Raw genomic sequence first — 26,570 nt, forward strand, 5'->3', positions numbered from 1 at the left:
TGGAGTTTCTAGGCAGTGTGACAGAGAAAGAAAAAGAAACAGACCTACAGATTGAAAAGGCAGAAGTAAAATTAAAATTGTCTTTATTTACAAAGAGCATGACTTTTTAATTTTTAATTTTTTTTTTTTTCAGGGACAGTGAGTCAGAGAGAGGGATAAATAGGGACAGATAGACAGGAACACAGAGATGAGAAGCATCAATCATCAGTTTTTCGTTGCGACACCTCAGTTGTTCATTGATTGCTTTCTCATATGTGCCTTGACCGCGAGCCTTCAGCAGACCGAGTAACCCCTTGCTTGAGCCAGCGACCTTGGGTCCAAGCTGGTGAGCTTTGCTCAAACCAGATGAGCCCGCGCTCAAGCTGGCGACCTCGGGGTCACGAACCTGGGTCTTTTTGCATCCCAGTCCGACGCTCTATCACTGCGCCACCGCCTGGTCAGGCAAGCATGACTTTTTAGAGAAGACTGCTATAATAGATTTAACTACTAATTGTATTGTAGACTATCCTAAGGAACCTACAAAAAAAGCAACTGCAGTCATAAGTGATTTTAGCAGTCTTGTAGGATTGGAAGGTCAATATTCAAACATTAATAATTGGCAATTAATATAAAAAACAGTTCCTTTCATGGTACAATCTAAAAATCTGAAATATAGGGATAACATTTATTTATTTATTTATTTATTTATTTATTTATTTATTTATTTATTTATTTAAAGTGAGATGCAGGGAGGCTATGGGACAGGCTCCTGCATGTGCTCCGACCAGGATCCACATGGCAAGTCCCTACCAGGGGATGCTCTGCCCATCTGAGGGCAGTTGCTCTGTTGCTTGGCAACCAAGCTGTTTTAGCTCCTAAGGAGAGGCCATGGAGCCCTCCCCAGCATTCGGGGCCAAATTGCTCTAACCATTTGAGCCTTGGCTGCAGGAGAGGGAGAGAGAGAGAGAGAGAGAGAGAGAGAGGGAGAGAGAGAGAAAAGGGGGAAGGGGAGGCATGGAGAAGCAGATGGTTGCTTTTCCTGTGTGCCCTGACCAGTAATCGAACCTGGGACTTCTACACCCCAGGCTGATGCTCTACCTCTGAGCCAATTGGCCAGGGCTGGGATTAATTTGTCAAAATGTCTGCAGCTGGTACATGAAAACTAAAAAGCTTATACTAAGAAAATTTAAAAGACTATGAAAATCATGAAAAGACAGGCTACAGACTCAGAAATATTTGCAAAATCTCTGACAAAAGATTTTTGTAAGGAACTCAATAAGAAGGCAAACAACTTAAAAAATGGGCAGAAGATTCGAACATTTTATCGAAGAAGCATTTGGATGATACTTATGCCCTTGAAAAGATGCTCAAAGTAATGATTTGATGGGAAAAGGGAAATGAAAACCACAATAGGATATCACTATATACCTAATAGAATAGTTAAAATGAAAAAGACTGACCAGGTGTTACCAAGGATGTGGAGAAGCTAAAACTTGCATACATTGCTGGTGGGAATGCCAAATGGTACCACTATTTTGGAAAATAGTTTGGCCGTTTCTTACAGTGTTAAAACATACACAGTAAGTACTTGATTTACCATGGATGTAGCAGCTCTACTCCTAGATAATTACCTAGATTATTATCAAGAGAAATGAAAACATATGCCCAACAAAGACTTGGACTCAAATATTCATAGTAGCTTTATTTGTAGTAGCACTAGCTAACCTGGAAGCAGCTCAGATGTTTATCAGCTGATGAGTGGATGAACAGATTATGGTAAACCCATACAGTGGAATAGCGCTCAGCCATAACAAGGATGAATTTCAAGAGCAGTACGCTAAGTGAAAGAAGCCAGACACAGAAGACTATACTTTTAATTCCATTTATGTGAACCTCTAGAAAAGGCAAAACAGTGATTTTCCCAGGGTTCAAAGAATGGGGAGGGAGTTGACTGTAAAGGACATGAAGGAAAAGTTTTTTATGATGCTTATGCTAGTGGTTACACTACTCGATACATTTGTTAAATTGAATTGCATACTTAAATTTTCTTTTTAAGTATTAAGTATATATTTTTGTATAAATCTCCTACTTCAATAGTACATGTGGGTGAAGTTATTTTTCCCAAGTAATCAATACTTCATGTCTTTGTTTAGAACATTTAAATAATAAATATGAAGTCACTTACTATAGAAATGATTTAATGTGCAAGTAATATATAGACATTCTACCTATAAATTAGCTTTTCCAAAAACAATTAGCTTTTTAAAAGAAAAACACACCACAAATTTTAAAAGGCTTTGGATTCCTCTGCTTTTAAATCATTGTTGAACTGGAAAAATAAAGCTTGTTCTACCAGGAATCTCAAGTTAGAATTTTCTTCAAATGAAAAATGGCACCATTTCAATAACAAACTGTTCTGCTCTCAACCCCAACATCCACAACTGCTTATCCAGTTAAACCAGGTCACAATAGTCCAATAGAATTAGTAATCTTCAGTTTATGAGGTCATGATGTTCTTCTAAGATGTTAATAAACCAGAATATGAAATACTAAAATCAAAACAAAGGATATTAGTACCTAAGGCTGATTATCATACAAACAGTTAGTTCCTTGTATCACTTGTTCTCTACATTAGTAAAGGGAATTCTTTTACTGCCGAGAAAATTTTATATACAGGCAGTCCCCAGGTTACAAATGAGATAAGTTCTATAGGTTTGTTCTTAAGTTGAATTTGTACGAAAGTTGGGACAGGTCATTGACCTTTTAAATGCAACTTAGATATCTGTCTTAACATAGTATTTATTCTTTTTTCTTTCTGTGCATATAAACAGTTTTAAGTACAACCTTAAACAATCTTGGATGATGCAGAAGGTGATGGACTTGATGGAAAGCATGAGATTGGTGCTACAGAGTCAGAGTTTGATTCTGCTGCTGGAGTCAGTTTCTTGAAGTAGGCACCAGGAAAATTTGTACAGAGGTTTTCCGTTTCTCATCACAAATGACCCTGTAGCATCTCAGGCCTTTGGTAACTGTACAGTAAACTTTGATGAACCTCTCTGTATCAAGATATTGCTTCTTTAACTTTGCCATTCCTGCTTCAATGAGACGAAAAGCATCATCTCACTTTTTTGTAGAAAACTTTTTCAGTTCTGGAGTTTCTAGGTCCCTGTTTTCTTCCCTAAATGCTGTCGTCTGCTGCTCTAGTTCCCATAAGGCAGCGGTTCTCAACCTGTGGGTCACAACCCCGGTGGGGGTCGAACGGCCAAAACACAGGGGTCGCCTAAAGTCATCGGAAAATACATATTTATTATACAATATTAGGCGACCCCTGTGTTTTGGTCGTTTGACCCCCACCGGGGTCGTGACCCACAGGTTGAGAACCGCTGCCATAAGGTCCTCATTGGTAAGTTCTTTGCCAGAGAGTTGAGTAACTCTGTGGTTTCATTTTTACTGACGTCCAGCTACAGTTGATTACCAGTAGCCCTTTGGGCATTTTATTTGTAAGCATGAGTTGTATGTAAGTGGGGTGTTTGTAATTTGGAGACTTACTGAATTACTAGCCATAGCTTTCATCACTAGTTATTACATAAATGATATCTAGTGCCATTATTCAAGTGGCATAATTATTTTATGTCCACAATTCACTTCCTATTTATAGAAATTTCATGATTTACATAAGTATATATATGAGTGAAGGTTTAACATTGAGATACAATTTAGCATCTGTTTTATCTGATGTTTTGCAGATAGGAGTATAGAAGAGGAGATGTATTTTTTTTCCTGTATATTTCTGAATTGAGAAGCAGGGAGGCAGAGAGACAGACTCCTGCATGCGCCCGACCAGGATCCACCTGGCAAGCCCACTAGGGGGCGATGCTCTTCCCACCTGGGGTGTTGCTGCGTTGCAACCTGAGCCATTCCAGTGCCTGAGGTGGAGGCCATAGAGCCATTCTCAGTCCCGGGCCAACCTTGCTCCAATAGAGTGTTGGCTGCAGGAGGTGAAGAGAGACTGAGAGAAAGGAGAGGGAAAGGGGTGGAGAAACCGATTGGCACCTCTTTTGTGTGCTCTGGCTGGGAATCAAACCTGGGACTTCCATATGCTGGGCTGATGCTCTACCACTGAGCCATACGACCAGGGCCTAGGAGAGATGTATTTTTAATCATCTTTCCATTTGAGTCACCATATGTAAAAAAATATCAATAATTTAGATGTTCTAAGTCTCTAAGAAAATTTTTTCCAATATGCTTATAGAACTGGTTAGATAATAAGATGATCAGAAACAACTTCCAAATCCACATCCTCTTGTAATTTCTATGTCATTTCGTCTTTCAGAGTTGCTTTCCTTGTAGACAAAAGGGATTTAGATGAGACACGTTTTGCTTGACTTCTTTGATGTCTAGAACTTTCTGTAGTTCTTTTTCTTCAGCCTGTTATAAGTTTAGTTTGTTATCTCTGATCTCTTCAACTCTTTCTTGTTAGAGAGAGAAAGAGAAAATTTAAGAGAGATCCTGAGAGAGGGAGAGAGATGAGAAGCATCAACTTGTAGTTCCATCACGTTAGATGTTCATTGATTGCTTCTCATATGTACCTTGTTGGGTGGGATGGATTGCTGAAGCCAGCAACTTTGGGGTTATGTAGACCAGTGGTCCCCAACCCCCGGGCCGCGGGTCATTTGGTACCGGTCTGCAGAGAAAGAATAACTAACTTACATTATTTCCATTTTATTTATATTTAAGTCTGAACGATGTTTTATTTTAAAAAAATGACCAGATTCCCTCTGTTACAATCTAAGACTCACTCTTGACGCTGGTCTTGGTCACGTGATACATTTATCCGTCCCACCCTAAAGGCTGGTCTGTGAAAATATTTTCTGACATTAAACAGCGGCCCCCAAAAAGTTGGGGACCACTGATGTAGAAGATCCGGTGCTCAACCAACCTAGTTAACCTGCGCTCAAGCCGATCAGCCTGCGCTGGCAACCCCAGGGTTTAGAACCAGGGACCTCAGCGTCCCAGGTCAATGCTCTAACCACTGCGTGACCACTGGTCAGACGTCAGTTATTTCATTCCACAGATCTCAGTGGTATTTGACGTTTATTTCTATGTTTTTCAAATTCAAATGAATTATTCACTGTAAGCTCTTTACCAGCTGCTTTATGTTGAACTGACCTTTTGAGGCTTGTGCTTCCTTTGTCAAGTTTTATGACATTTGGATTTATAAACCTGAACACCTTGCAGTAATTGTGGATCAACATTATTCCATGGACCCTGAACAGAGGTATACACTTTTTTTTTTTTGTATTTTTCTGAAGCTGGAAATGGGGAGGCAGTCAGACAGCCTCCCGCATGCGCCCGACCGGGATCCACCCGGCACGCCCACCAGGGGGCGATGCTCTGCCCATCCGGGGCATTGCTCTGTCGCGACCAGAGCCACTCTAGCACCTGGGGCAGAGGCCAAGGAGCCATCCCCAGCGCCCGGGCCATCTTTTGCTTTAATGGAGCCTTGGCTGCGGGAGGGGAAGAGAGAGACAGAGAAGAAGGAGGGGAGGAGGGTGGAGAAGCAGATGGGCGCCTCTCCTGTGTGCCCTGGCCTGGAATCGAACCCAGGACTTCCGCACGCCAGGCCGACGCTCTACCACTGAGCCAACCGGCCAGGGCCCAGAAGTATACACTTCTTGATGCACATGTTGAACTCACATGGATACCCATCACCTAAATGCCTAGCTTGAAAAGAAGCTAAAGTTAAATTTTTTGTATTGTATGTATTTTATACTTTAATAAAGCTGTCCCTTTCCTTCCCCAAATGAGATGGTTTCTAGCATCCTCCAAAACTGGCCAGTGATACATATTTTTCATATATTGTTACAAATTCTTAGATAGAAATATTTTATGTATTATCCCATTACAGTATACCCATTGATGTTTGCATTGCCCGGTCTTTGGACTGTAGCAGTTTATTCTAGTTGATACCTGAGTCCTTGTTACATGACCCTTTATAGAGTAAGTAGCCCTTGGTCCTTCCACATTCTTTGTGATATTCATGTTCCATGTGCAGCTTCTACATTTTCTGTCCTAGACCTGTAACTGTCTAGAAGTCCTGGTTCCTTGCTTTGGAAAGTGGTATGAAAAATCACAATTTGAATAATGAGTGGTGCTACATGGCTACTTAACAGTAATTGTTATTAGGCCTTTTTTTTCTCCCCTCCCTCCAGCTTTACTGAGGTATAAATGACAAAATTGTAAGACATTTAAAGTCTACATCGTGATAATTTGATAATTTGTGGAAGATTTCTCCCATCTAGTTAATTAATACTATATATTTGTCACTGCACATATTTATCTTTTGTGTGAGAACAGTTAAGTTCTACTCTCTTAGAAAATTTCAGTTTTTTATTTATTCGTTTTAAAGAGGATGGGGGGAGATAGAGAGAGAGAGAAAGGGGAGGAGCAGGAAGCATCAACTCCCATATGTGCCTTGACCAGGCAAGCCAGGGTTTTGAACCGGCGACCTCAGTGTTTCCAGGTTGACGCAGAAAATTTCAGTTTTATAATACAGTGTTATTAACTATAGTCCTCATGTTGTATATATTTAGGCCTTTTCATTGGATAGAGCTAGGATATTGATATATATGATATGATATGATATGATATGATATGATATGATAAAATAGAGTTCAAACCGATGCATTTAGTTTAAATCTACAGCTACAGGTTTTTTCATTTTTTTTTTAACCGGGTTTTTCTTAAGTTTGTCATACATCAAAACTTCTTTTGAACCATGCCAAAAATCTCAGTGCTCAGTGACAAACATAACTAATGACTTCCTTTATCCCACATTACACAAACAGTCTCAGGATAATAATTCCAAGACTACAATCAGTAATAAGGTGATTGAAAACAGTTTCAGTTTTTTTTCTCTTTCAGTTATTTTTATCCTAGGGATAAATCCAATTAAGAATATACAATCAAATTACTGTACTTTGAAGTCACTTTTAGGATATTTCCTCTCTGGTTTAGCCACTAATTAGATGCAAAATTAGTCATGTTGATTAATTTTGCATTTAATTTTGTGGCATTCCTTTTTAAAATTTAACTTTGTTTCATAATTGTGTAAATTATTTACAAAGTTCCTAAAACAAATCTATAAAACAAGGTAATATTTAAAGAATTAAAGAATTTTATTCATGTTTCAACTTACATGCCCTCCCTCATATGTAATTAAAAAAAAAAAAATTATAGCCTGACTAGGCGGTGGCGCATTGGATAGAGTGTTGGACTGGGACTCATAGGACCCACGTTCGAAACCCCGAGGTTGCTGGCTTGAGCGCGGGCTCATCTGGTTTGAGCACAGCTCACCAGCTTGTACCCAACGTCGCTGGTTTGAGCAAGGGGTCTCTCGTCTGCTGTAGCCTCCCAGTCAAGGCACATATGAGAAAGCAATCAATGAACAACTAAGGTACCACAACGAAGCATTGATTTTTTTTCATATCTCTCCCTTCCTGTCTGTCTGTCCCTATCTGTCTTTCTCTCTGTCTCTGTCACAGACAAAACAAAACAAAACAAAACAATAACATAAAAACATTCTGGTTTGTTTTTCTTCTTCAAAAATATAACCTTATATTTTTCTCTCTTTTTCCTTTTTAGTTAAATAGTAGCCTTCTATAAACATTTTTTTCATCATCTTTTTTCACCTTAGCAATATTCTAAAGATTATGGTGTAGTAGTAATAACAGTATTCCTCAACATCACTTATTATAGTAGCCTCCCCTTAACTATGGGAGATACGCTCCACCATCCCCAGTGGCTACCCGAAACTGGGATAGTACCAAACCCTGTGTATACTGTGTTTTTTCGTATTCTACATTTATACCTATGATAACGTTTAATTTATAAGTTAGTTATAAGAGATTAACAATAACTAATAAAACAATATAACAATATACTGTAATAAAAGTCATGTCAGTATGATCTTTGTTCATGTCTTCCACCCACAAATTTAATGCCTTTTCCATCTTAACCACTTATGTAGTGTGGCCATAAATTTTACATTTTGAAGTGCTATAGCAAAACTAACAATTTATTTTTTCTTCTTTACAATTTTACGGATAGAAAATTCATTCTTACCATAGATCTGGCAGCCTTAGCATGCAATTTTTTTCTTAAGTCACAAACTTTTACGTTTTCACTTACAGGAAGCACTTTACCACTTTGGCCTATCAATTGACAGCATCACTGTTGCGTTTTGGGGCCCTTATTAAGTAAAAATAGGATTGTAGGCTTACTTGAATACAAGCATTGCTTGTGTAGATCTGTGTTCCTTTTTTCTTTTCTATTGATGCTTGGCATTTCTTTATATTTAGATTATATATTAATGATATTTACCGTTTGTGTTGTAAGTTGCTGCCTCCCACTCCCACAGTTTTTCACTTATCTTTGAACTTCACTCTCCTTTTGCTTTGAATGTTGCTCACCACCTTACTCTTAAGTTAGGTATAGGGGTTTGGGAAGAACAGGTGGGTAGAGGATTGGGTGATAAGATAGTTTTTGTGGTGATTAGAGGCTTGAATCATAGTGGATAACAGGAAGGATAGATTTCTGATGGTGATTAATGTGAACAGAGATATAAGGTAGAGTGGATTTAGTCCATATCATTGTTAGTGGGTGTCGTGATTTTAAAAAAATTGATTGATTTTAGAGAGAGGAGAGAAAGGGGTCAAGGAGGAGCATAAAGCATCAACTCATAATAGTTGTTTCTCGTATGTGCCTTGACCCGGTGTAAGGGCAAGAGCCACGGTCATGCAGGTTCACATTGGATTCTGGCAGAAGGTAAAGGAACTATGGAGCCAGAAAATGGTGGGCCATTCCGTTTATTAGTCTCGTAACGGCGGATGAGCAAACAGGCAGGGAAGACTGCTTCTCTCTCAGTCAGGGCTCCCAAGCCCTGACTCATTCTCCATCTTTACCCAGTCATAGCCCCCCCCCCCCCCCCCCCCCCAAGCCTCAGCAGGGCTCCCAAACCCCTCAGAACTCTCCAGCAAAACAGGCTGGTAGAAATACTTCTCTGGCAAACAATTTGCAGTCTTCTACCCTGAGGGCAAGCACCTACAGCCTTCCACAGACTACACACACATGGTGCTGCCCCACCCTAATGCAAAATATAAGCAAGCAAACACTTGAAACACAGTTTCGAACCAGTGACCTCAGCATTCCACAGGTCAGGCAGTGTTGTAATTTTTTGTTAATGTTTGATAAGTAACCAGATAGGTGGTGAGTCAAGATTCAGCAAAGGACTGAAGAGAGAGTGAAATAGAGAAGTTGATTACTCACAGATCCTGGAGGAGATAGATACACAGTATGCATTGAGGATACACATGGGTTGGGGGGTCAATGCAAGGCGTGCCTAGAGAGTGAGCAGCAGGACCTGGGGCAGATGCCTTTATTAGGGTCTGTGGGTGCAGTGCTTTGGGGTTCCTGGGCTAAGTCTGGATTGGTCATTTTAAACCCCAAACAGCAGGTTTTTGATAATCTCCAATGGCTGGTTTTATCTAAGGGGAACAAAAGGGAAAGGTAGTGAGAGGCAGAAGACTGTTTATTGCAAAGGGCCTTGGGGGAGTCTTATCAGGAACATATATTTACTTGTGATCCTTGAGAGCTGTTATCTAGGGCATATGCTTGCTGGAAGAGCTAGTGTCCGTTCAAGAACCCTGCAGGCCACTTAGCTACACAAAATAGATGGCAAGGCAGCAATATTACGGAATAGTTTAGCTAAATTCTCAACAGTGGATTAGGAGCTTGGGTTGACATAAGGTTCTAAAGATGTAATGCTATAAATTGGTGGTGTAGGGACTTTAAGTAACTTAGTACCAACTATTACAATTTGCTTCTGATGTCACTTGCTTGGTGGATCTTTTACTGGATATTTTAGTGGATGGACTACTCAGGAGGGAGTAGTTTACATCTGGCTGACAGGAAATTCTGCCATGCCTTTATAGGTGTCTCAGGTGTATTAGATTAGTCTGATAAGATTTTTTTATTCAGTTGGGTTTTCTGTTTAAAAATATAATTATAACTCTGCCTTTCTATAAAATATATGTTTAATGAACGTTAACCTAAATATTGGTTGTTTTTGTTCTTATCTCAGGCTACAGACAAGAGAAAAGCTTTAGAAGAGACCAAAGCCTATACAACCCAATCCCTAGCTAGTGTTGCTTATCAAATAAATGCATTGGCCAACAATGTACTCCAGTTGTTGGACATCCAAGCCTCTCAGCTTCGGAGAATGGAGTCTTCCATCAATCACATCTCACAGGTAACAGCTTGTAAATGACTTTAAATTCACATCTTAGCAATTGGTAGCATATGTCAGAGGAGTAGGAGATAGCTTGATCTATGAATTCCTTACTCATTTTCTTACTGACTGACTATAGTTATTATCACTTTCAGCTTTAGCTTTGAGTTTAGTAAACTAACTCTTTTTTTTTAGTTTTCTATGATAAATATACTCACTATAAAATTTACCATTTTAACCATTTTTAAATGTGTGGTTCATTGGCATTAAATATATTTACATTGTTATGCAACCATCACCACTATCTTATTCCTCTTTTAAGATCTTTATTGAGCCTGACCAGGCAGTGGCACAGTGGATAGAGCATCGGACTGAGATGCAAAGGACCCAGATTTAAAACTTAGAGGTCGCCAGCTTGAGCTTGGGGTTGCTGGCTTAAGCGTGAGATCATATAGCCATGACCTCATGGTCGCTGGCTTGAGCCCAAAGGTCACTGGTTTGAAGCCTAAGGTTGCTGGCTTGAGCAAGGGGTAACTTGCTCTGCTGTAGCCACCCCCTCAGTCAAAGCACATATGAGAAAACAATCAATGAACAACTAAGGTGCTGCAACGAAGAATTGATGGTTCGGATCTCTCTTCCTTCCTGTCTTTCCCTCTCTCTGACACTTTTGATTAATTCAGATTAATGAAGACTTCTTGCTTAAATTATAATGATTAAAAAGATAAGTGAGCCCTGGCCGGTTGGCTCAGTGGTAGAGCGTCGGCCTGGTGTGCAGAAGTCCCGGGTTTGATTCCTGGCCAGGGCACACAGGAGAAGCGCCCATCTACTTCTCCACCCCTCCCCCTGTCCTTCCTCTCTGTCTCTCTCTTCCCCTCCTGCAGCCAAGGCTCCATTGGAGCAAAGATGGCCTGGGCGCTGGGGATGGCTCCTTGGCCTCTGCCCCAGGCGCTGGAGTGGTTCTGGTTGCAACAGAGCAGAGCGACGCCCCGGAGGGGCAGAGCATTGCCCCCTGGTGGGCAGAGCGTAGCCCCTTGGTGGGCGTGCCGGGTGGATCCCAGTCGGGTCTGTCTGACTGTCTCTCCCCGTTTCTAGCTTCAGAAAAATACAAAAAAAAAAAAAAAAAGATAAGTGATAGAGGAACAAGCTATAGTAAAGGTGTACTAATACAGAATATAGATTTTTCCTGGATGTAAATACATGCTACAGAGCATATAAATGTTCATTTGGGGAGCTGAGGAATTAAACCTTGTCTTGACACTAAACCATATTTGTTATTATCTAAAAGAAACTTCTGTAGCTGTATAGCTAAACACCTGTTTCATCATTAGTTCTTCTGCCAGAGGCTCACAGCACCTAGCACGGTTCCTGGGGCTTTCATGTTAGCTGAGGGAAGTTTTGAATTTTAATGTTTTAAACATCGGAAAATTTTGAAGATAGATGAAAATACTCTAAGTATAACTAGATTTTTGGTGTAGCTTTGGTTCTTTCTTTTCCTGTTTTCTTCCCATTATTAAAATATACATATATTAGCTAATATATAATGTATATCATTTAAAAATATGTATTAGCTAACATAAACTGTGTATCATTAAAAATGTATTGACTAACGTGATTTGTCTCTTTAAAATATGTATCAGTAAACAGGATTTGGACCATTAAAATATACATATATATATTTACTTTAAATTCAGTTTTTAAAAAATGTATTAATCTTGTCTGTAAGGCTTTTATTTACTGGTATGTTCATAGCATCAGATGACTTACAAAGTTTATGTTTATTTGAATAATTAATCTTGTGCAGGGCCCAGTGAACTGTGGTTTGGGTGGGTTAAACGCAGTTCCCTCTTCCCCATTTTTGCAAAACAATTTTGACTGGACTAGAGCACGGTTCCTTTGTTTCCATAGCACTATTGCTGCTTTCTCCACTGCAGTGATCTAGTTCAGTTATGACAGAGACCATATGGTCTGCAAAGCCTAAAAGATTTTACTCTCTGGCTCTGTCCAGAACAAGTTTGCCAGCACTTCATGTAGTGTTTTACAAACATTTATTTCAAAAAAAATAAGTTGGGATTTGACACCAACTTATCCAATTACTTGTAGTAAATAACTTTTTTTTTTTTTTAAAGATAATTTTGTGGAGCTTGATCAGCTACATTTCTGAAGAAGCCAGAAATTGTGAGGAATGGAGCATGTGTAGATTGTATGATGATCCAAATTCTGCAAGTTTACGGCTTTATTCCTTCTGTATCCTCAGCAGATAGAGGTTAGCATGTGTAAGGAATGATGAAGAAACTCCACTGGTGGTTTGGTGTGCTGCAGTCCTGTTCTGGCACTAACCACCTGCAGTAAAGACTGCCTTCACTTCAGATGATGGTGGCTAGTTGGGTTCTTGTTCTCACTCACTCATCTGGGGTGTCCCCATATCCTCCTCATATTTGATAATTTATTGGAATGACACAATTCAGGGATACACTGTCCTTATGATTATAGTTTCATTTTAAAAGATACAGATCTGGACCAGCCAAATGAAGAGATGCATTGGGTAAAGTCTATGATGGACCTGAGCACAGAAGTTTTTATGCCTTCTTTCTGTGAAATCAGGGCTCATCACCCTCCTAGCACATCACTGTGTTCACCAACCAGGAAGCATCACTGAACTTGGGTGTCCAGACTTTATCAGTTATAGGCATGACTGATCAAGTCATTGGCCACTTCATTAAACTCCGTGTCTATAGCCCTCCTCCCTCATCCAGAGGTTGTGCCGACTCAAAGCCTGGGCACTTTCATTACATGGTTGGTCTTTCTGGTGACCAGCTCTCATCCTGAGCCATCTTATTAGCATAAAAGACACCCCTGTTACTAGAGAAATTCCAAAGGTTGAAAGCTTTCTCCTATGAACCAGGGACAGAGTTCAGTCAATTTTTTTTTTTAGTATACAACAGATACCAATTTTGAGGTTTCTATGGCGTGAAAGAAAGAAAAACCAAGGGAGTCCTTGGCTGGGTAGCTCAGTTAGTTAGTGTCATCTGATACACCAGGGATGCGGGTTCAAGGCATCTGCAAGTCAACCAGTGAATGCATAAATAAGTGGAAAACAAATAGATGTTTCTCTCTTTCTCCTGTTTCCCCCCTCCTCCTTCCCTTCTTTCCTTTCTCTCTCTCTCTCTCTCTCTCTCTCTCTCTCTCTCTAAAATAAATTAAAGAAAAAAAAAGAGATAATAATGTATATATTTTGTGGTTGAGTCTGCGATTTAATTCTGTTTATATTGAAGTTTGTATAAAAGTCATAATGGAGAATTACTTTGTCAGCTTGTTTTATAAACAGTTTTGACGCCGTAGAACACTAGATCAAAGATGTAGTTTCTGGAAGGTTTTAAATTGCTTTTCTTATACTGATACTTGAAGTGCTGTGTATTTATATAAATAGATTTCTCAAATTGTTAATTCCGAAGAAGACTATTTAGTGTTTTAGATAACTGAAATTTTTTATTTTAATCATATTAATAGAAATCTAACATATGTGCCTTGTTTTATGTTTATCGTTAGATTGTAGGCAATCCCATTTCTCCTCGCTCCCACCCCGTGACAGAATTTGCAGGTTTTCTTTTGTCAAAGTTTTTTTTTAATTTTTATTTATTTATTTATTCATTTTAGAGAGGAGAGAGAGAGGGAGAGGGAGAGACAGGGGGGAGGAGCTGGAAGCATCAACTCCCATATGTGCCTTGACCAGGCAAGCCCAGGGTTTTGAACCGGCGACCTCAGCATTTCCAGGTCGACGCTTTATCCACTGCGCCACCACAGGTCAGGCAGGTTTTCTATTCATAAAAGAATCTCTGGGATCTGCAGATCTGGGTTAGTAAGAGAGGTGAATAACCTCAAAATATGTTTTCTGCTCATAGTTCTATTCTTACTTTTTAGGGCTGATCAGATTGGAGTCTACAGTAATAGAATGATTTGGGAAAGATGAGTATTAAATCTTTGAAGGTTTTTTTTTAATTTTGAAATTAAATTTAATGGAGTGACTTTGAACAATAAGAGTACATAGGTTTCAGGTAAATATATTCATAGCATTTGAACTGTTGATTGTGTTGTGTGTCCATCACCCAAAATAAAATCATTTTTCATCACCATATATTTGTCCCTCTTTACTCATCTCCCCAATCCCCCAAGTAACTATAATACTTCACTTCACTTTTATCTATGTCCATGACTTGACTTTCAGTTTTATATCCCACCTGTGTGTGAAATCATACAGTTCCTAGTTTTTTTTTGTTTTGTTTTTAATTTATTCATTTTTAGAGAGGAGAGTGAGAGGTAGGGGGAGGAGCAGGAAGCATCAACTCCTATATGTGCCTTGACCAGGCAAGCCTAGGGTTTTGAACCAGTGACCTCAGTGTTCCAGGTCAACGCTTTATCCACTGCGCCACCATAGATCAGGCCCTAGTTTTTTTTTTGATTTACTTATTTCACTAAGTATAATGTTACCAAGGGTCCATCCATGTTGTTGTAAATGATCCGATGTCATCATTTCTTATGGCTGAGTAGTATTCCATAGTGTATATGTACCACATCTTCTTTATCCAGTCCTCTGTCGGGGGGCACTTTGAAATCTTGGAGGTTTCTATATTCCCTTTTTCTTTCTTTCTGCATCTAGCACCGCCTATACTCCAGAATGGTTTTATTTGTAGATTACTTTAGTCTAGATGTAGTTCCAAGACCAGTACTGTTTTTTTCACAGTTGTTTCTGGTTTGTAAAGAAATAAAAGATAAATCTAGGGTTATATATTATGCAAGATGATGAAATATTGTCAGGTAGGTTTATATTGATTCTCTGATTTCCTTTTTATTTTTTAAATGATAGTCGATGGTAGTATTTTTTTCTTTTTTTGAGAGAGAGAGAAAGACAGATAGGAAGGGAGAGAGATGAGAAGAAGCATCAACCCATAGTTGCAGCACCTTAGTTGTTCAGTGATTGCTTTCCCACATGTGCCTTGCTTGACCTGAGGTGGGGGGGGGGGCTTCAGCCAATCCATTGACCCCATGCTCAAGCCAACCACCTTGGGCTCAAGCCAGCGACCTTGAGCTTCAAGCCAGTGACCATGGGATCATGTTTATGATTCCATGCTCTAAGTGGTGACTCTGTGCTCAAGCTGGTGACCTCAGGGGCTTGAACCTGGGTCTTCAGTATCCCAGGCTGACGATCTATATCCTGTGCCACTGCCTGGTCAGGCTGTTTGTTTTTTAAATGTTGTCACTGGCCAGTAACATTGATAACAGTACTTCTTCTCCCTCCTAACCTGTTTTTTTTATCTTTTTTTATCTTTAAATCTCTATTTTCCCCTCCCCTCTTCTCCCCCCGTTCCCCAGTATTTACTGATCTGTGAAATTCACAGTTAATGAATAATTTATGCTGTTTTATATCCCAGTAATTTTCTTTTGAACACATTCATACAACCAACTCCCATTCTCCTCTGATTGAACAAAGAATGAAAGAGACTTGGACCATTGACCTTAGGAGGACCAGAAAAATTATCAATTTTTTTAGGCTAATAAGAATAGGGATAAAACTTTGTATTTATTTTTATTCCAGAGTAAACCAACTAAGCATTCTTCCTCTGGTAATGGTATAGAGTATTTCTTATCAAGCCAACGTTCCTAGAGATAATTTAAACTCTGAACAAAGAAAAGTAAAAGACAAAAAATAAAAGTCAAAGACTATTTCAAGAGCAACTAATAGGCACAAGTTTCAAGGAACTGGGTGTTTAGTCTATGCTTGGAAAAAGGAACCAGGCAGTTGTGGGTTTGCTGTTTCTATAGCCAGTTGACACCATGCTGGGCATCTAAAGCTCAGACAGAAAAGTACATACTGCATGATGAACCAGAGGGCAGAGTTCATGGTGACCACAACAATTAGAAAATGAGAGGATAGATGGCCTGGAGAGAGAGAGTCCACCATTTTGCAGGTAATGGTTACTGGGATCCCAGGTTGACTCTGAATATACACATGTGGAATAGACTGCAAGCAGAGCAGCCTAGTGAAGGGATTCTAGCTGCTGCCCATCTGACAGGAGACAGTTTGGAGTTCACGTCTAGCTTTGTTTACTTTCAGCACTTTTCAGAGGACTAGAACAAGATTTAGAGTTTCTGGAGGGTATCATTCACATGTACAGGATATTTATAATTACTAGGCCTATGAAGAAGTGGAAAAATATGACCAAAATTTAAGATAAAAGGCAGTCAGTAGAGATCGACCTTCAGGTGATGTACATGTTAGACACATAACTGTTTCTTTTTTTGACCAATCCTGAATTCAGCAACTTAAAACTTTATGGTTAAAGGACATGTCAAGATACTGATTCTAGTTCATTCTTCAGTACTTTTTCTCATATGTGCAGAGGTCTAACCCTACACTAAACAGTTTGCTGGTCTCTTGCACTAGTACCTCTCACTTTCCCTCCTTCGTGTTGGTGTGCTTCCTCCCCTGGAAGGCATTCCTTGTTCACGTATGGATCAAGATCAGGGAAATAGAAACTACTCTTGGTATTTTAGATAGAAATTTGGTCTCCGTGGATAACTCCCAGAACCGACTCACTAGGGAGCTGTAATTTCTGATGATAGCATTGGAATTATTGAGTTTAAAAACCTGATTCAAGGTTTTTTTTTTTTAATTTTATTTATTCATTTTTAGAGAGGAGAGAGAGAGACAGAGAGGAGAGAGAGGAGAGAGAGATAGAGAGAAGGGGGAGGAGCTGGAGGCATCAACTCCCATATGTGCCTTGACCAGGCAAGCCCAGGGTTTCGAACTGGCGACCTCAGCATTTCCAGGTCGACGCTTTATCCACTGCGCCACCACAGGTCAGGCCTGATTCAAGGTTTTTTGTTTGTTTTTGATCCAAGGTTTTTAAACCAAGGGTTAGAAAGCTTCTGCCGCTGTTGCTGCCTCAGCTGCCTGTTGACACTGCACAGCAGATGAGTGGGCATTGAAACTTGGGGTCCAGCTGTTGTGTCCACTGCAGTTGCCTCCCAATCACCAAAGAATTAGAGAATGGATACTGGAACACCACTTTGTGGGGGAGGACTTATTTCTCAACCTGCTTACCAGCAGAAAGTAATGTAAAGGGCTAGTAAGTGATCTTCACTTCACTTTCAATTTTCATATCCCATGAAAGTGCATTTCACTGGCAGATCTGAAATTGTATCCAGGAGCCCAGCTGTAAGAACAATTGGGCAATGGTGTTTTAGCTTCTGCTGAGCAAGAAGGTAATCTTGGGGTTGAAGCGGGAAGGGTGAAACGAAGATTGAATGAGCTAGTTTCACAGCAGTGATCCACATTATCTCTGCTGTTGTGGCACTTTAAACACTTAATAAATGCTGCATTAACTGTGTAACGTTATGTTTTCATTGTAGTTGGGGAGCTTTTGGAAGGCAGCAGATTGTATTATTATTCAATTTTTAAAATGCTAGAATCTAGCCCTAAACCTGCCATGGACTAAGCATTCATTGTTAAAAAAATTTTCATTTGGGATGTTTTCATATGTATACTAAAATACAATAAGTAGAAGTATTTAATAAACACTTTATACAGAGCAACAAGTTCTGTGGGCATACAGTTTGAGTGACATTGAAGGACTGACGTTGCAGTTGGGATCTGAGGGAAGCCTGTACATGTATCATGTTAATGTGGAGTGAAATGAGTTCCAGTCAGGTGGTGGCACTAGACAAAGATACAGGTGGCTTGTTCAGGGTGAGTAGGATTTTGGGTGTCATGTTTGGAATGGAGAATGTGTCTGGAGGTTAGTTTGGAAAAATAAATCTAAAGTTTTAAGTTATAATTTATTTCCCCTTGACTTGGTTTCACTGGTAAGGATGAATGATGGCTTGTGTTGTGTTAGGGGGAGTAGATGGTTATTCTTTTGCTTTCTCTCTGCCTCTGATATCTGCGTGGTGTTGGAACTATACAGCTCCTGAATAGAGCAACAGACTTAGAAGAAATATTATCAGTCTTTCTAAACTGTCGTCAGATGGCAAGGTGACACTGACACGGTTAAACCCTGAGGCAAAGGAAGGAGTATTTTTTTGGGGGGGGGATTGGAGGCTTTGTTCTCTTCTTTCAAAGTACTGTAAACAACGTGCCTGACCAGGAGGTGGCACAGTTCATAGAGCGTAGGTTTGGGACACGGAGGACCCAGGTTTGAAACCCCGAGGTCGCCAGCTTGAGTGTTGGCTCACTGGCTTGAGTGTGGGCTCACTGGCTTCAGTGTGGGATCATAGACATGACCCCATGGTTGCTGCCTTGAGCCCCAAAATTGCTGGCTTGAAGCCCAGGGTCACTGGCTTAAGCAAGGGGTCACTTGCTCTGCTGTAGCCCTCCCACCACCCAACCCTGCCACCCTTTGAAGGCACATATGAGAAAGCAATGGACAACTAAGGTGCGCAGGGAAGGATTGATGATTCTCTTTTCTCTCCTTTCCTCTCTGTCCGTTTCTGTCCCTCTCTCTGTCTCTCTGTCAAAAATAAAATAAAATAAAACAAATAACAGGCTATCCTGCCTCTGTTCAATACACTTTTTGGAGAAAAAAATCACCCAAGTGCACACTTTGCCTCAAATAGTCCAATTGTGGTGTGGAGGAAGCAAACCTATTCTTCCTGTTATTCACAAAGTCTGGGCTAAACCAGTTTTTAGTTCTATCCCAATTAATAGTATAATATGGAACTGTTCTCATCTTACTTAAAGACTGCCTTTTCCAGAAGGGGACTATGGACCTCCCCTTTTTTTTAATGGTAGCGCCCTGGTTTATTAAGCTTTGCCTTAGTACAGGCGCTGGGGTTTGCCCATGATGCTCTTGATGTACAGAGCCTGGATATTCTGCCAATTCTTTTTTTCTTTTTTGTATTTTTCTGAAGTGAGAAGCGGGGGTAGGGGGGTGGGGGGAGTCAGACAGATTCCCTCATGTGCCTGACCAGGATCCACCCGGTATGCCCACCAGGGGGCGATGCTCAGCCCCTCTGGGGCTTGGCTCATTTGCAATGGGAGCTATTCTAGCACCTAAGGCTTAGCCTTGGCTGCAGGAGGGGAAGAGAGAGAGAGGAAGGAGAGGGGGAGGGGTGGAGGAGCAGATGGGCGCTTCTCCTGTGTGCCCTGACTGGGAATCGAACCTGGGCCTTCCATATACCAGGCCGATGCTCAACTGCTGAGCCAACCGGCCAGGGCCTGCCAATTCTTTTTGAGCAGTGACACCAGAGAATTAACAGCCTAGTGGATGTTACACACAAGCTCATCATCTGTCATCTTCACATGGCCAACCGCCAGAGCCAGACACAGCAACTTCTTCATCTGGAACTTGATTGTGGATTTCATTTCATCGACTTTGGCCACCATGTTCTCATTGTGGGTCAACGAGGAGGGGAACTTGCCAGCCTTATTCAAGCCTGGGCCCAGGATTCTCAGCATCTGCTTGATCAAATACTCTGAAGCCAAAACGGTGTCATACTTCTTGGCCAGCTTCTTGACCAGTTTCTTACTCTTGTTGAGTTTCTTCAGCGCCTTGATGTCCATGTGGTGGATGTCTATGGCCTTGGCCTCATCACAGTGCTGCAGGTCCCTCAGAACACACATGGAGAATTTGGGGTGGAGAGTGGACTTAAGCCTGGTGCTTGAGAAGCATTTGTCCTTCTGAAGGTCATAGTTCTTCAGACTGATCTGCAGCTCCACCGTCTCCAAAAACTTAAGGCGCTTGCTCTGGTTCCCATGCAGGACTTCCCACACGGCCTTGTGTCGTGGGAGACTTTGCTGCTCGTAATTCCTCACGCTGCAAAAATGAGAAAAGAGCAGGACCCCCCCCTCCCCCCATAGCTTCATTGTATAAAGAGCTAGTTTGGGACTCTCTCAGATTGTGTGTTTGAATCTCTCTGTAAGCCATTCACCAGCCTACAGCTTGAAGCTCCTAATCAGTTTCTGAATCTTTACAGTAGGCTAATCTTGTTTGAAAACCTGGAAGTGGTTTTTTACTTTCTATAGTTTAAACCTCAGATTCCTTAGTATATCATAAAAAGCTCTCTGACTTCATTTCTTCCAGCTCTTATTGCATTCCTGCCATGCCCAAAATGCCTAACTTCTTGAAGGTTCCATACTTAGTATGTAAATCTGTGCCTCTTTGCTTTTGCATTATCTCTTTGTCTTGGAATTGCTTTTGTCTGGTCTCTGTTCTGCTTAGCACCAGGGCCATCTGAAATCTTCACTGATTAACTCAGGGTAGAATTACTGTCTCTCTCTGTGCTCTGCCATCTGACTTGTTTCTACTTTTATCAGTGACTTGAGGTATGTGTTTGTTTCTCCTTCCTCACTCTTTAAAGGTAAAGAATATGTTTAATTCATCTCTGTATCCTCAAAACAGTAACTGGCACTTAAGAAGTAGTTTGAAAGGTATTTGTTTAATAAGTAAGGCAGTGTGGCCTGGTGTGATTTAGAGTCATAAATACCTGGGTTTGAATTCCAGTTATGCCTCTATGTGATTTGCTCACGTTACCTAACTTCTTATTTTTTTTGTGTGTGACAGATACAGAGAGTGGGACTTGATATGACAGACAGACAGAAAGGGAGAAAGATGAGAAGCATCAATTCTTCATTGTGGCACCTTAGTTGTCCATTGATTGCCTTCTTATATGTGTTTTGACTGAGGAGCTACAGCAGAGTAAGTGATCCTTTGCTCAAGCCAGCAACTTTGGGCTTCAAGTCAGCGACCTTTGGGCTCAAGCCAGTGACTATGGGGTCATGTTTATGATCCCACACTCATGCCAGTGACACCATGGTCAAGCTGGTGAGCCAGCGCTCAAGCTGGCAACCTCGGGATTTCGAACCTGGGTCCTCTGTGTCCCAGTCTGATGCTCTATCCACTGTGTCACTACCTGGTCAGGCACTAACTTCTTTGAGTTTAGTTTTCTCAGGTACAAGATTGGGACATTAGTGGTAAGCTTAGAGATAAAATAAAGAATTACAAATAAAACATTTAGCCTAACACCTGAAAATAAGATGTTGGCATTATTAGTTATTGAATCTATCACTTGTTCTTTCTCTTACATTCAACTCCTTTTGCCTTCCTCTTCCAGTTGACATGAAGCACGATTGTTTTTTCATTTTAAAAAAAGCTTTCTTTACCATACCCTTTGAGATACTATCTTTTCTTTGTTGACATTTCACAACCTAAGTTGTTGAATCTCATCTCTTGGCGTCTTCTTCCTTCAAACATCTGTATACTTCTACTCATTGTGATTTGATTTTGTCTCTTCTACTCCATGGATGTTGCTTTTGCAAAGATTTGTTCTGAATCTAATAGCATATTTTTTTCCACCTTATCCATGTTGCTTTTAATTGTAGCATATAACAAACTTGTAATTGTTTATTTGTATGTTTACTTACTTAATGCCAGTTTCTTCTTCAATTAGAGATAAATTAAATGATGATGGGGCCTCTTCTGTTTTGTGCATCATTGTATCCATGTCCTGTAAGGCCTAGCAAGGAGTAGATTCTGAATCTTTCTATTATCATTGTGGTACTATTGAAAATCTGTGTTCCTTTGCAAATAGGACAGAGGTGTCAATGTTGTTTTGAGGAAGTTCTCCATTTCAAAGCAAAATCAGCCTGGCCTGTTGTGGCGCAGTGAATAAAGCATCAACCTGGAATGCTGAGGTTTCATATTTGAGACCCTGGGCTTGTCTGGTCAAGGTACATATGAGAAGCAAGTTGATGCTTCCTGTTCCCTATTCCATCCTTTCTCTATCACATTCTCTCTCTCTCTTTCTCTCCCTCCCTCCCCCTCCCTCCCTCCTCTCTAAAATCAATACGAAAATTAAAGCAAAATAAATGTGCCCAGGTGTAAATTTTGAATTATTGGTGATTTGATTCAGAATCTTAAATAGATTACTTAATGTGGTCACTGACAATATCTTTGCTTGCTTTTACTTGAAAAAGTCTAACTGTGAACATTTTTTTTTTTAAAGGCTGAAGTGGATTAAAACTTGTAATTAGGTTTTTTTTGTTTTTTTTTGTATGTGACAGAAACAGAGGGAGACAGAAAGAGGGACAGATAGGGACAGGTAGACAGGAAGGGAGAGAGATGAGAAGCATCCGTTCTTGTGGCACCTTAGTTGTTCAGTGATTGCTTTCTCATATGTGCCTTGACCAGGGGACTACAGCAGAATGAGTGACCCCTTGCTCAAGCCAGTGGCCTTGCGCTCAAATTGGTGAACCTTGCTCAAACCAGATGGGCCCGCGCTCAAGCTGGCAACCTTGGGGTTTTGAACCTGTGTCCTCTGTGTCCCAGTTTAATATTCTATCTACTGCGCCACCTAGTCAGGCTGAAATTAGGTTATTAATTAGTATTTGCATTCTTCTCTGTACTCCCACTCTGCCATGCAGTTTTTATAAAATGACCAAGCAAGAAATAAGAGAATTGACTCCTTACACAAAAATCCCCCAAAATCTGTGTCCATTACTTTTATTAAAAATCCACACCTACCTCTATCAGATAATATCATATCAGTCAAATTAAACTTTGGGATAAAGGCTAGATTGTTAGTGTGATACTGATATAAGCATGCATCTTGTCTAAGTTTTGCCTCTCTAGCTTCATTCCATTTCCTCCCTCCCTCCTTTCTTTCTTTCATTCCTCCCTTTCTCTCTTTCTTAAAATTTATGGATTGATTTTAGAGATACACACAAAGAGAAAGAGAGAGAGAAAACATCAGTTTGTTGTTTCACTTAGTTGTGCATTCATTGGTTGTTCCCTGTATGTGCCCAGACTGGAGATCGAATCCATTACCTTGGTTTTTTGGGATGACGCTCTAACCAACTAAGGTACCTGGCCAGGATTCCATTCCCATTCTTGCTTCATATTCTGTACTTCAAATATCCTAATTCACTTACTGTTCTAAAAGTATACCTTTGTAGTGGCTAGTCCCATTGTTTAGACCAGGGGTCGGGAACCTATGGCTCGCAAGCCAGATACGGCTCTTTTGATGGCTGCATCTGGCTCGCAGACAAATCTTTAATTAAAAAAATAATAACATTAAAAATATAAAACATTCTCATGTATTACAATCCATTCATTTCCTACCGCTCATGTTCTTGGTTGTGGGTGGCTGGAGCCAATCACAGCTGTCCTCTGGGACAACACCAAATTTTTATTGGATAATGCGTAACATACATGGGTTGTTGTATGGCTCTCACGGATTACATTTTAAAATATGTGGCGTTCACGGCTCTCTCAGCCAAAGAGGTTCCTGACCCTTGGTTTAGACTCTGTCTACCCTCTTTTCTCTGCCTGGGTAACTCATGCTCATTTTTAGGTTTCAGTTTAAGTGTACCCGCTCAGTGAAACCTTTTCCTTGGTCCCAGAAGTTCATGTTTGATCTCTCCTAGTATTTCTGTGCATACTTCTACTACATGTCAGGCAACTTCTGTTTGATCCTGATCACTGTCTCACACCTGGTCTCTTCTGTGGGAGGCTTATCTGTATGGAATATGTCAGTGGTCACCTGTGACTTTTGGCTTCAGATAGCATGCAGCCATTGTGGAACACAGGCAGATCAACACAGTGAGGAAGGTAAGCTTAGAATATTTACTTCCCTAGTTTCTTTCTTGTGGCTTGGCTGTTATTAACACCCCTCAAGGTAGCCTTTTCTGTGACTTTCTCGTCTAAGTTTCGGTAATCTCTCCCGCCCCATATCATTTTTGGGTTTAAGGGTACTGCTTCTGCTGCTAACACTAGAGTCTATACCTTTCATTGTGTCCCCTCTCACCATTCCTCTGGGGTTTGTTCCTTTTATATAAATGCTGTTTGAATTATTCTAATTAGACTTTTATCACTTTCTGATTGGAAGTCTGGCTAATAGGATCCTCCATAAATTATTTCTGGTAGTGCCTTCTCTCTTTTCAGTAGTTGCCTGTGTTTGCTTTTGCCCTCACCTAGGGAAATAGGCTTCAGTTGAAGTTCTAAAGCACCTTCCTTCCACTTGAGGCAGGACAGTGCTATTTTTGTTTATACTTTATATTGAGATTCTCTGTAAGAGCTGCTTGAAATTAGGATTAAACAAGTAAAAAAGGTTTGAAAATCAGTGACCATAAGGGAAACAAAATCTTAAAGTCTTTTTTACTGGCACTTAAGGCTCTTTAAAGGCCTGGTATCTACTTTTATTTTTAGTCTCATCCTTTAAGTATTAACCCTCTTGGACTTTTAAATTCAAGGATTTAATCAGTGCTCTCTGCTATGTTAGTGTCCTGGCCTGTATAATTAGAGACATGCTTCACCCAGCCGACTCCCCATTCATCCTTGAGGTCTTCCATAGATTGTATTTTTTTTATGTATTTTATTTTATTTTTATTTATTTATTCATTTTAGAGAGGAGGGAGGGAGAGAGAGAGAGAAAGGGGGGAGGAACAGGAAGCATCAACTCCCATATATGCCTTGACCAGACAAGTGCAGAGTTTTGAAATGGCAACCTCAGTGTTTCCAGGTCAACGCTTTATCCACTGTGCCACCAGAAGTCAGGCCATAGAGTGTATTTTAAGGGAGGGTTTCCCTAATGTTCTTTTCTGTCCTTCCTTTCACCTGCACACATACTATTACGATTCTCTATTAACTGCTTTTATAGCATCCTATACTTTCCCTTTATGGCAGTTATTATTAGACTTACATAGTTATTTGTCCTTTCATTTAATATCTGCCTTCCACAGGGGTCTGTTGTGATCATCGCTATATTTCCAGTGCCTAGTAGTTTGTATGCGTCCATTTATTCAACATATAATACAGGAAAGAAACTTAGAGTGTAAAGTCAAGAAGCTCTTTAGAAAAGAATGTGATTCAGAAAATTTAGGGCCATTTGAATTTATAACTTTTTTTTTTTTTTCCCTGAAGTGAGTAGCAGGGAGGCAGAGAGACAGACTCCCGCATGCGCCTGACTAGGATCCACCTGGCATGCCCACCAGAGGGCGATGCTCTGCCCATCTGGGCTATTGTTCCCTTGCAACTGGAGCCATTCTAGTGCCTGAGGCAGAGGCCATGGAGCCATCCTCAGTGCCCGGGCCAACTTTTCTCCAGGGGAGCCTTGGCTGCAGGAGGGAAAGAGAGAGAGAGAGAAAAAGGAGAGGGGGGAAGGGTAGAGAAGCAGATAGGTGCTTCTCCTGTGTGCCCTGGCTGGGAATCGAACCCAGGACTTCCACACACTGGGCCAATGCTCTACCGCTGAGCCAACTGGCTAGGGCCTGTCACTATTTGTTTTGAATGGGACCATCCCTTTTTGATTTCACTTGATGAAAAAATCAGTATATTCTCTTTTTAGAGAAATTTTATTATATTGTGTTCTTCTGTAGAACACTGATCACTTCCTCTGAAGCAGTGGACTAAAAGTCCTATTCCATTTTTATGACTAAGTAATAAAGATGACCTAAAACATTTTTGGGTGAACAGTTTAAAACTTACAGAAAAGTTGCAGAACAGGACACAGAACTTGCCGTTACGATGCCTTGTTATTCCTGAATACTTTGATGTGTATTTTCTAGACACAAGTGTGTTATACTGCATAACCATAACAGTCATCAAAATCAGGCAATTAATATTTATACATTGTGACCATCCAATCTTAAAATTTCATTTACATTTGACAGTTGTTACAAAAGCTTTAGGAGTAAAGGGTGCAGTTCAGAAGCACTTAACTATTAGGTCTCCTTAGTGTTCTTCAATCTGGAGAAGATCCTTAGTCTTTCCTTGACTTTACCTGACCTTGCCACTTTTGAGAATTATAGGCTGGTTAATTTGTAGAATGTCACCATAAGCGTGTTTAATGTTTGGCCATGATTATATTAGGTGATAGAGAGGACTTTGGAGGTAATAATAGATTTCCATTTAAAAGCTACTCCATTGTCTTATTTTTTTTTTTTTTAATTTTTTAATTTTTTTAATTTATTTATTCATTTTAGAGAGGAGAGGGAGAGACAGAGAGGGGGAGAGAGAGAGAGAGAGAAGGGGGGAGGAGCTGGAAGCATCAACTCCCATATGTGCCTTGACCAGGCAAGCCCAGGGTTTCGAACCGGCGACCTCAGCATTTCCAGGTCGACGCTTTATCCACTGCACCACCACAGGTCAGGCCCATTGTCTTATTTTTTGAAAGCTACTTTTTTGTTATTTACACTTTAAGTCTTTTTCTAAATATTTTTAGTCTTGGGCTTGTAAAGCCACAATAATCTTTAAATACATATTGAGGAAATCTATAAAGAACCTGGTATGTACATCAAGGCACAGTATCCCTA

General features: G+C 40.4%; 1 protein-coding gene and 1 pseudogene across 12 annotated transcripts in view; one reads left to right on the top strand and one right to left on the bottom strand.

The window, feature by feature from the left end:
- Nucleotides 1–26,570, top strand: part of ABI1 (abl interactor 1) — a 124,677-nt gene that overhangs the window by 40,672 nt on the left and 57,435 nt on the right. For 10 of the 12 annotated variants that reach the window (XM_066280625.1, XM_066280622.1, XM_066280624.1 and 7 more), the window contains exon 2: nt 10,121–10,288. The exons of the other annotated variants lie outside the window; for them this stretch is intronic. In XM_066280625.1, the coding sequence (XP_066136722.1) occupies nt 10,121–10,288 (168 nt within the window). The remainder of the gene's footprint in view (nt 1–10,120; nt 10,289–26,570) is intronic. 12 annotated transcript variants of the gene reach the window in all.
- On the bottom strand, nt 19,077–21,763 carry LOC136337968 (large ribosomal subunit protein uL1 pseudogene; annotated as a pseudogene).

This window comes from Saccopteryx bilineata, chromosome 5 (genome assembly GCF_036850765.1).
Source record: "Saccopteryx bilineata isolate mSacBil1 chromosome 5, mSacBil1_pri_phased_curated, whole genome shotgun sequence".
NCBI lineage: Eukaryota > Metazoa > Chordata > Mammalia > Chiroptera > Emballonuridae > Saccopteryx > Saccopteryx bilineata.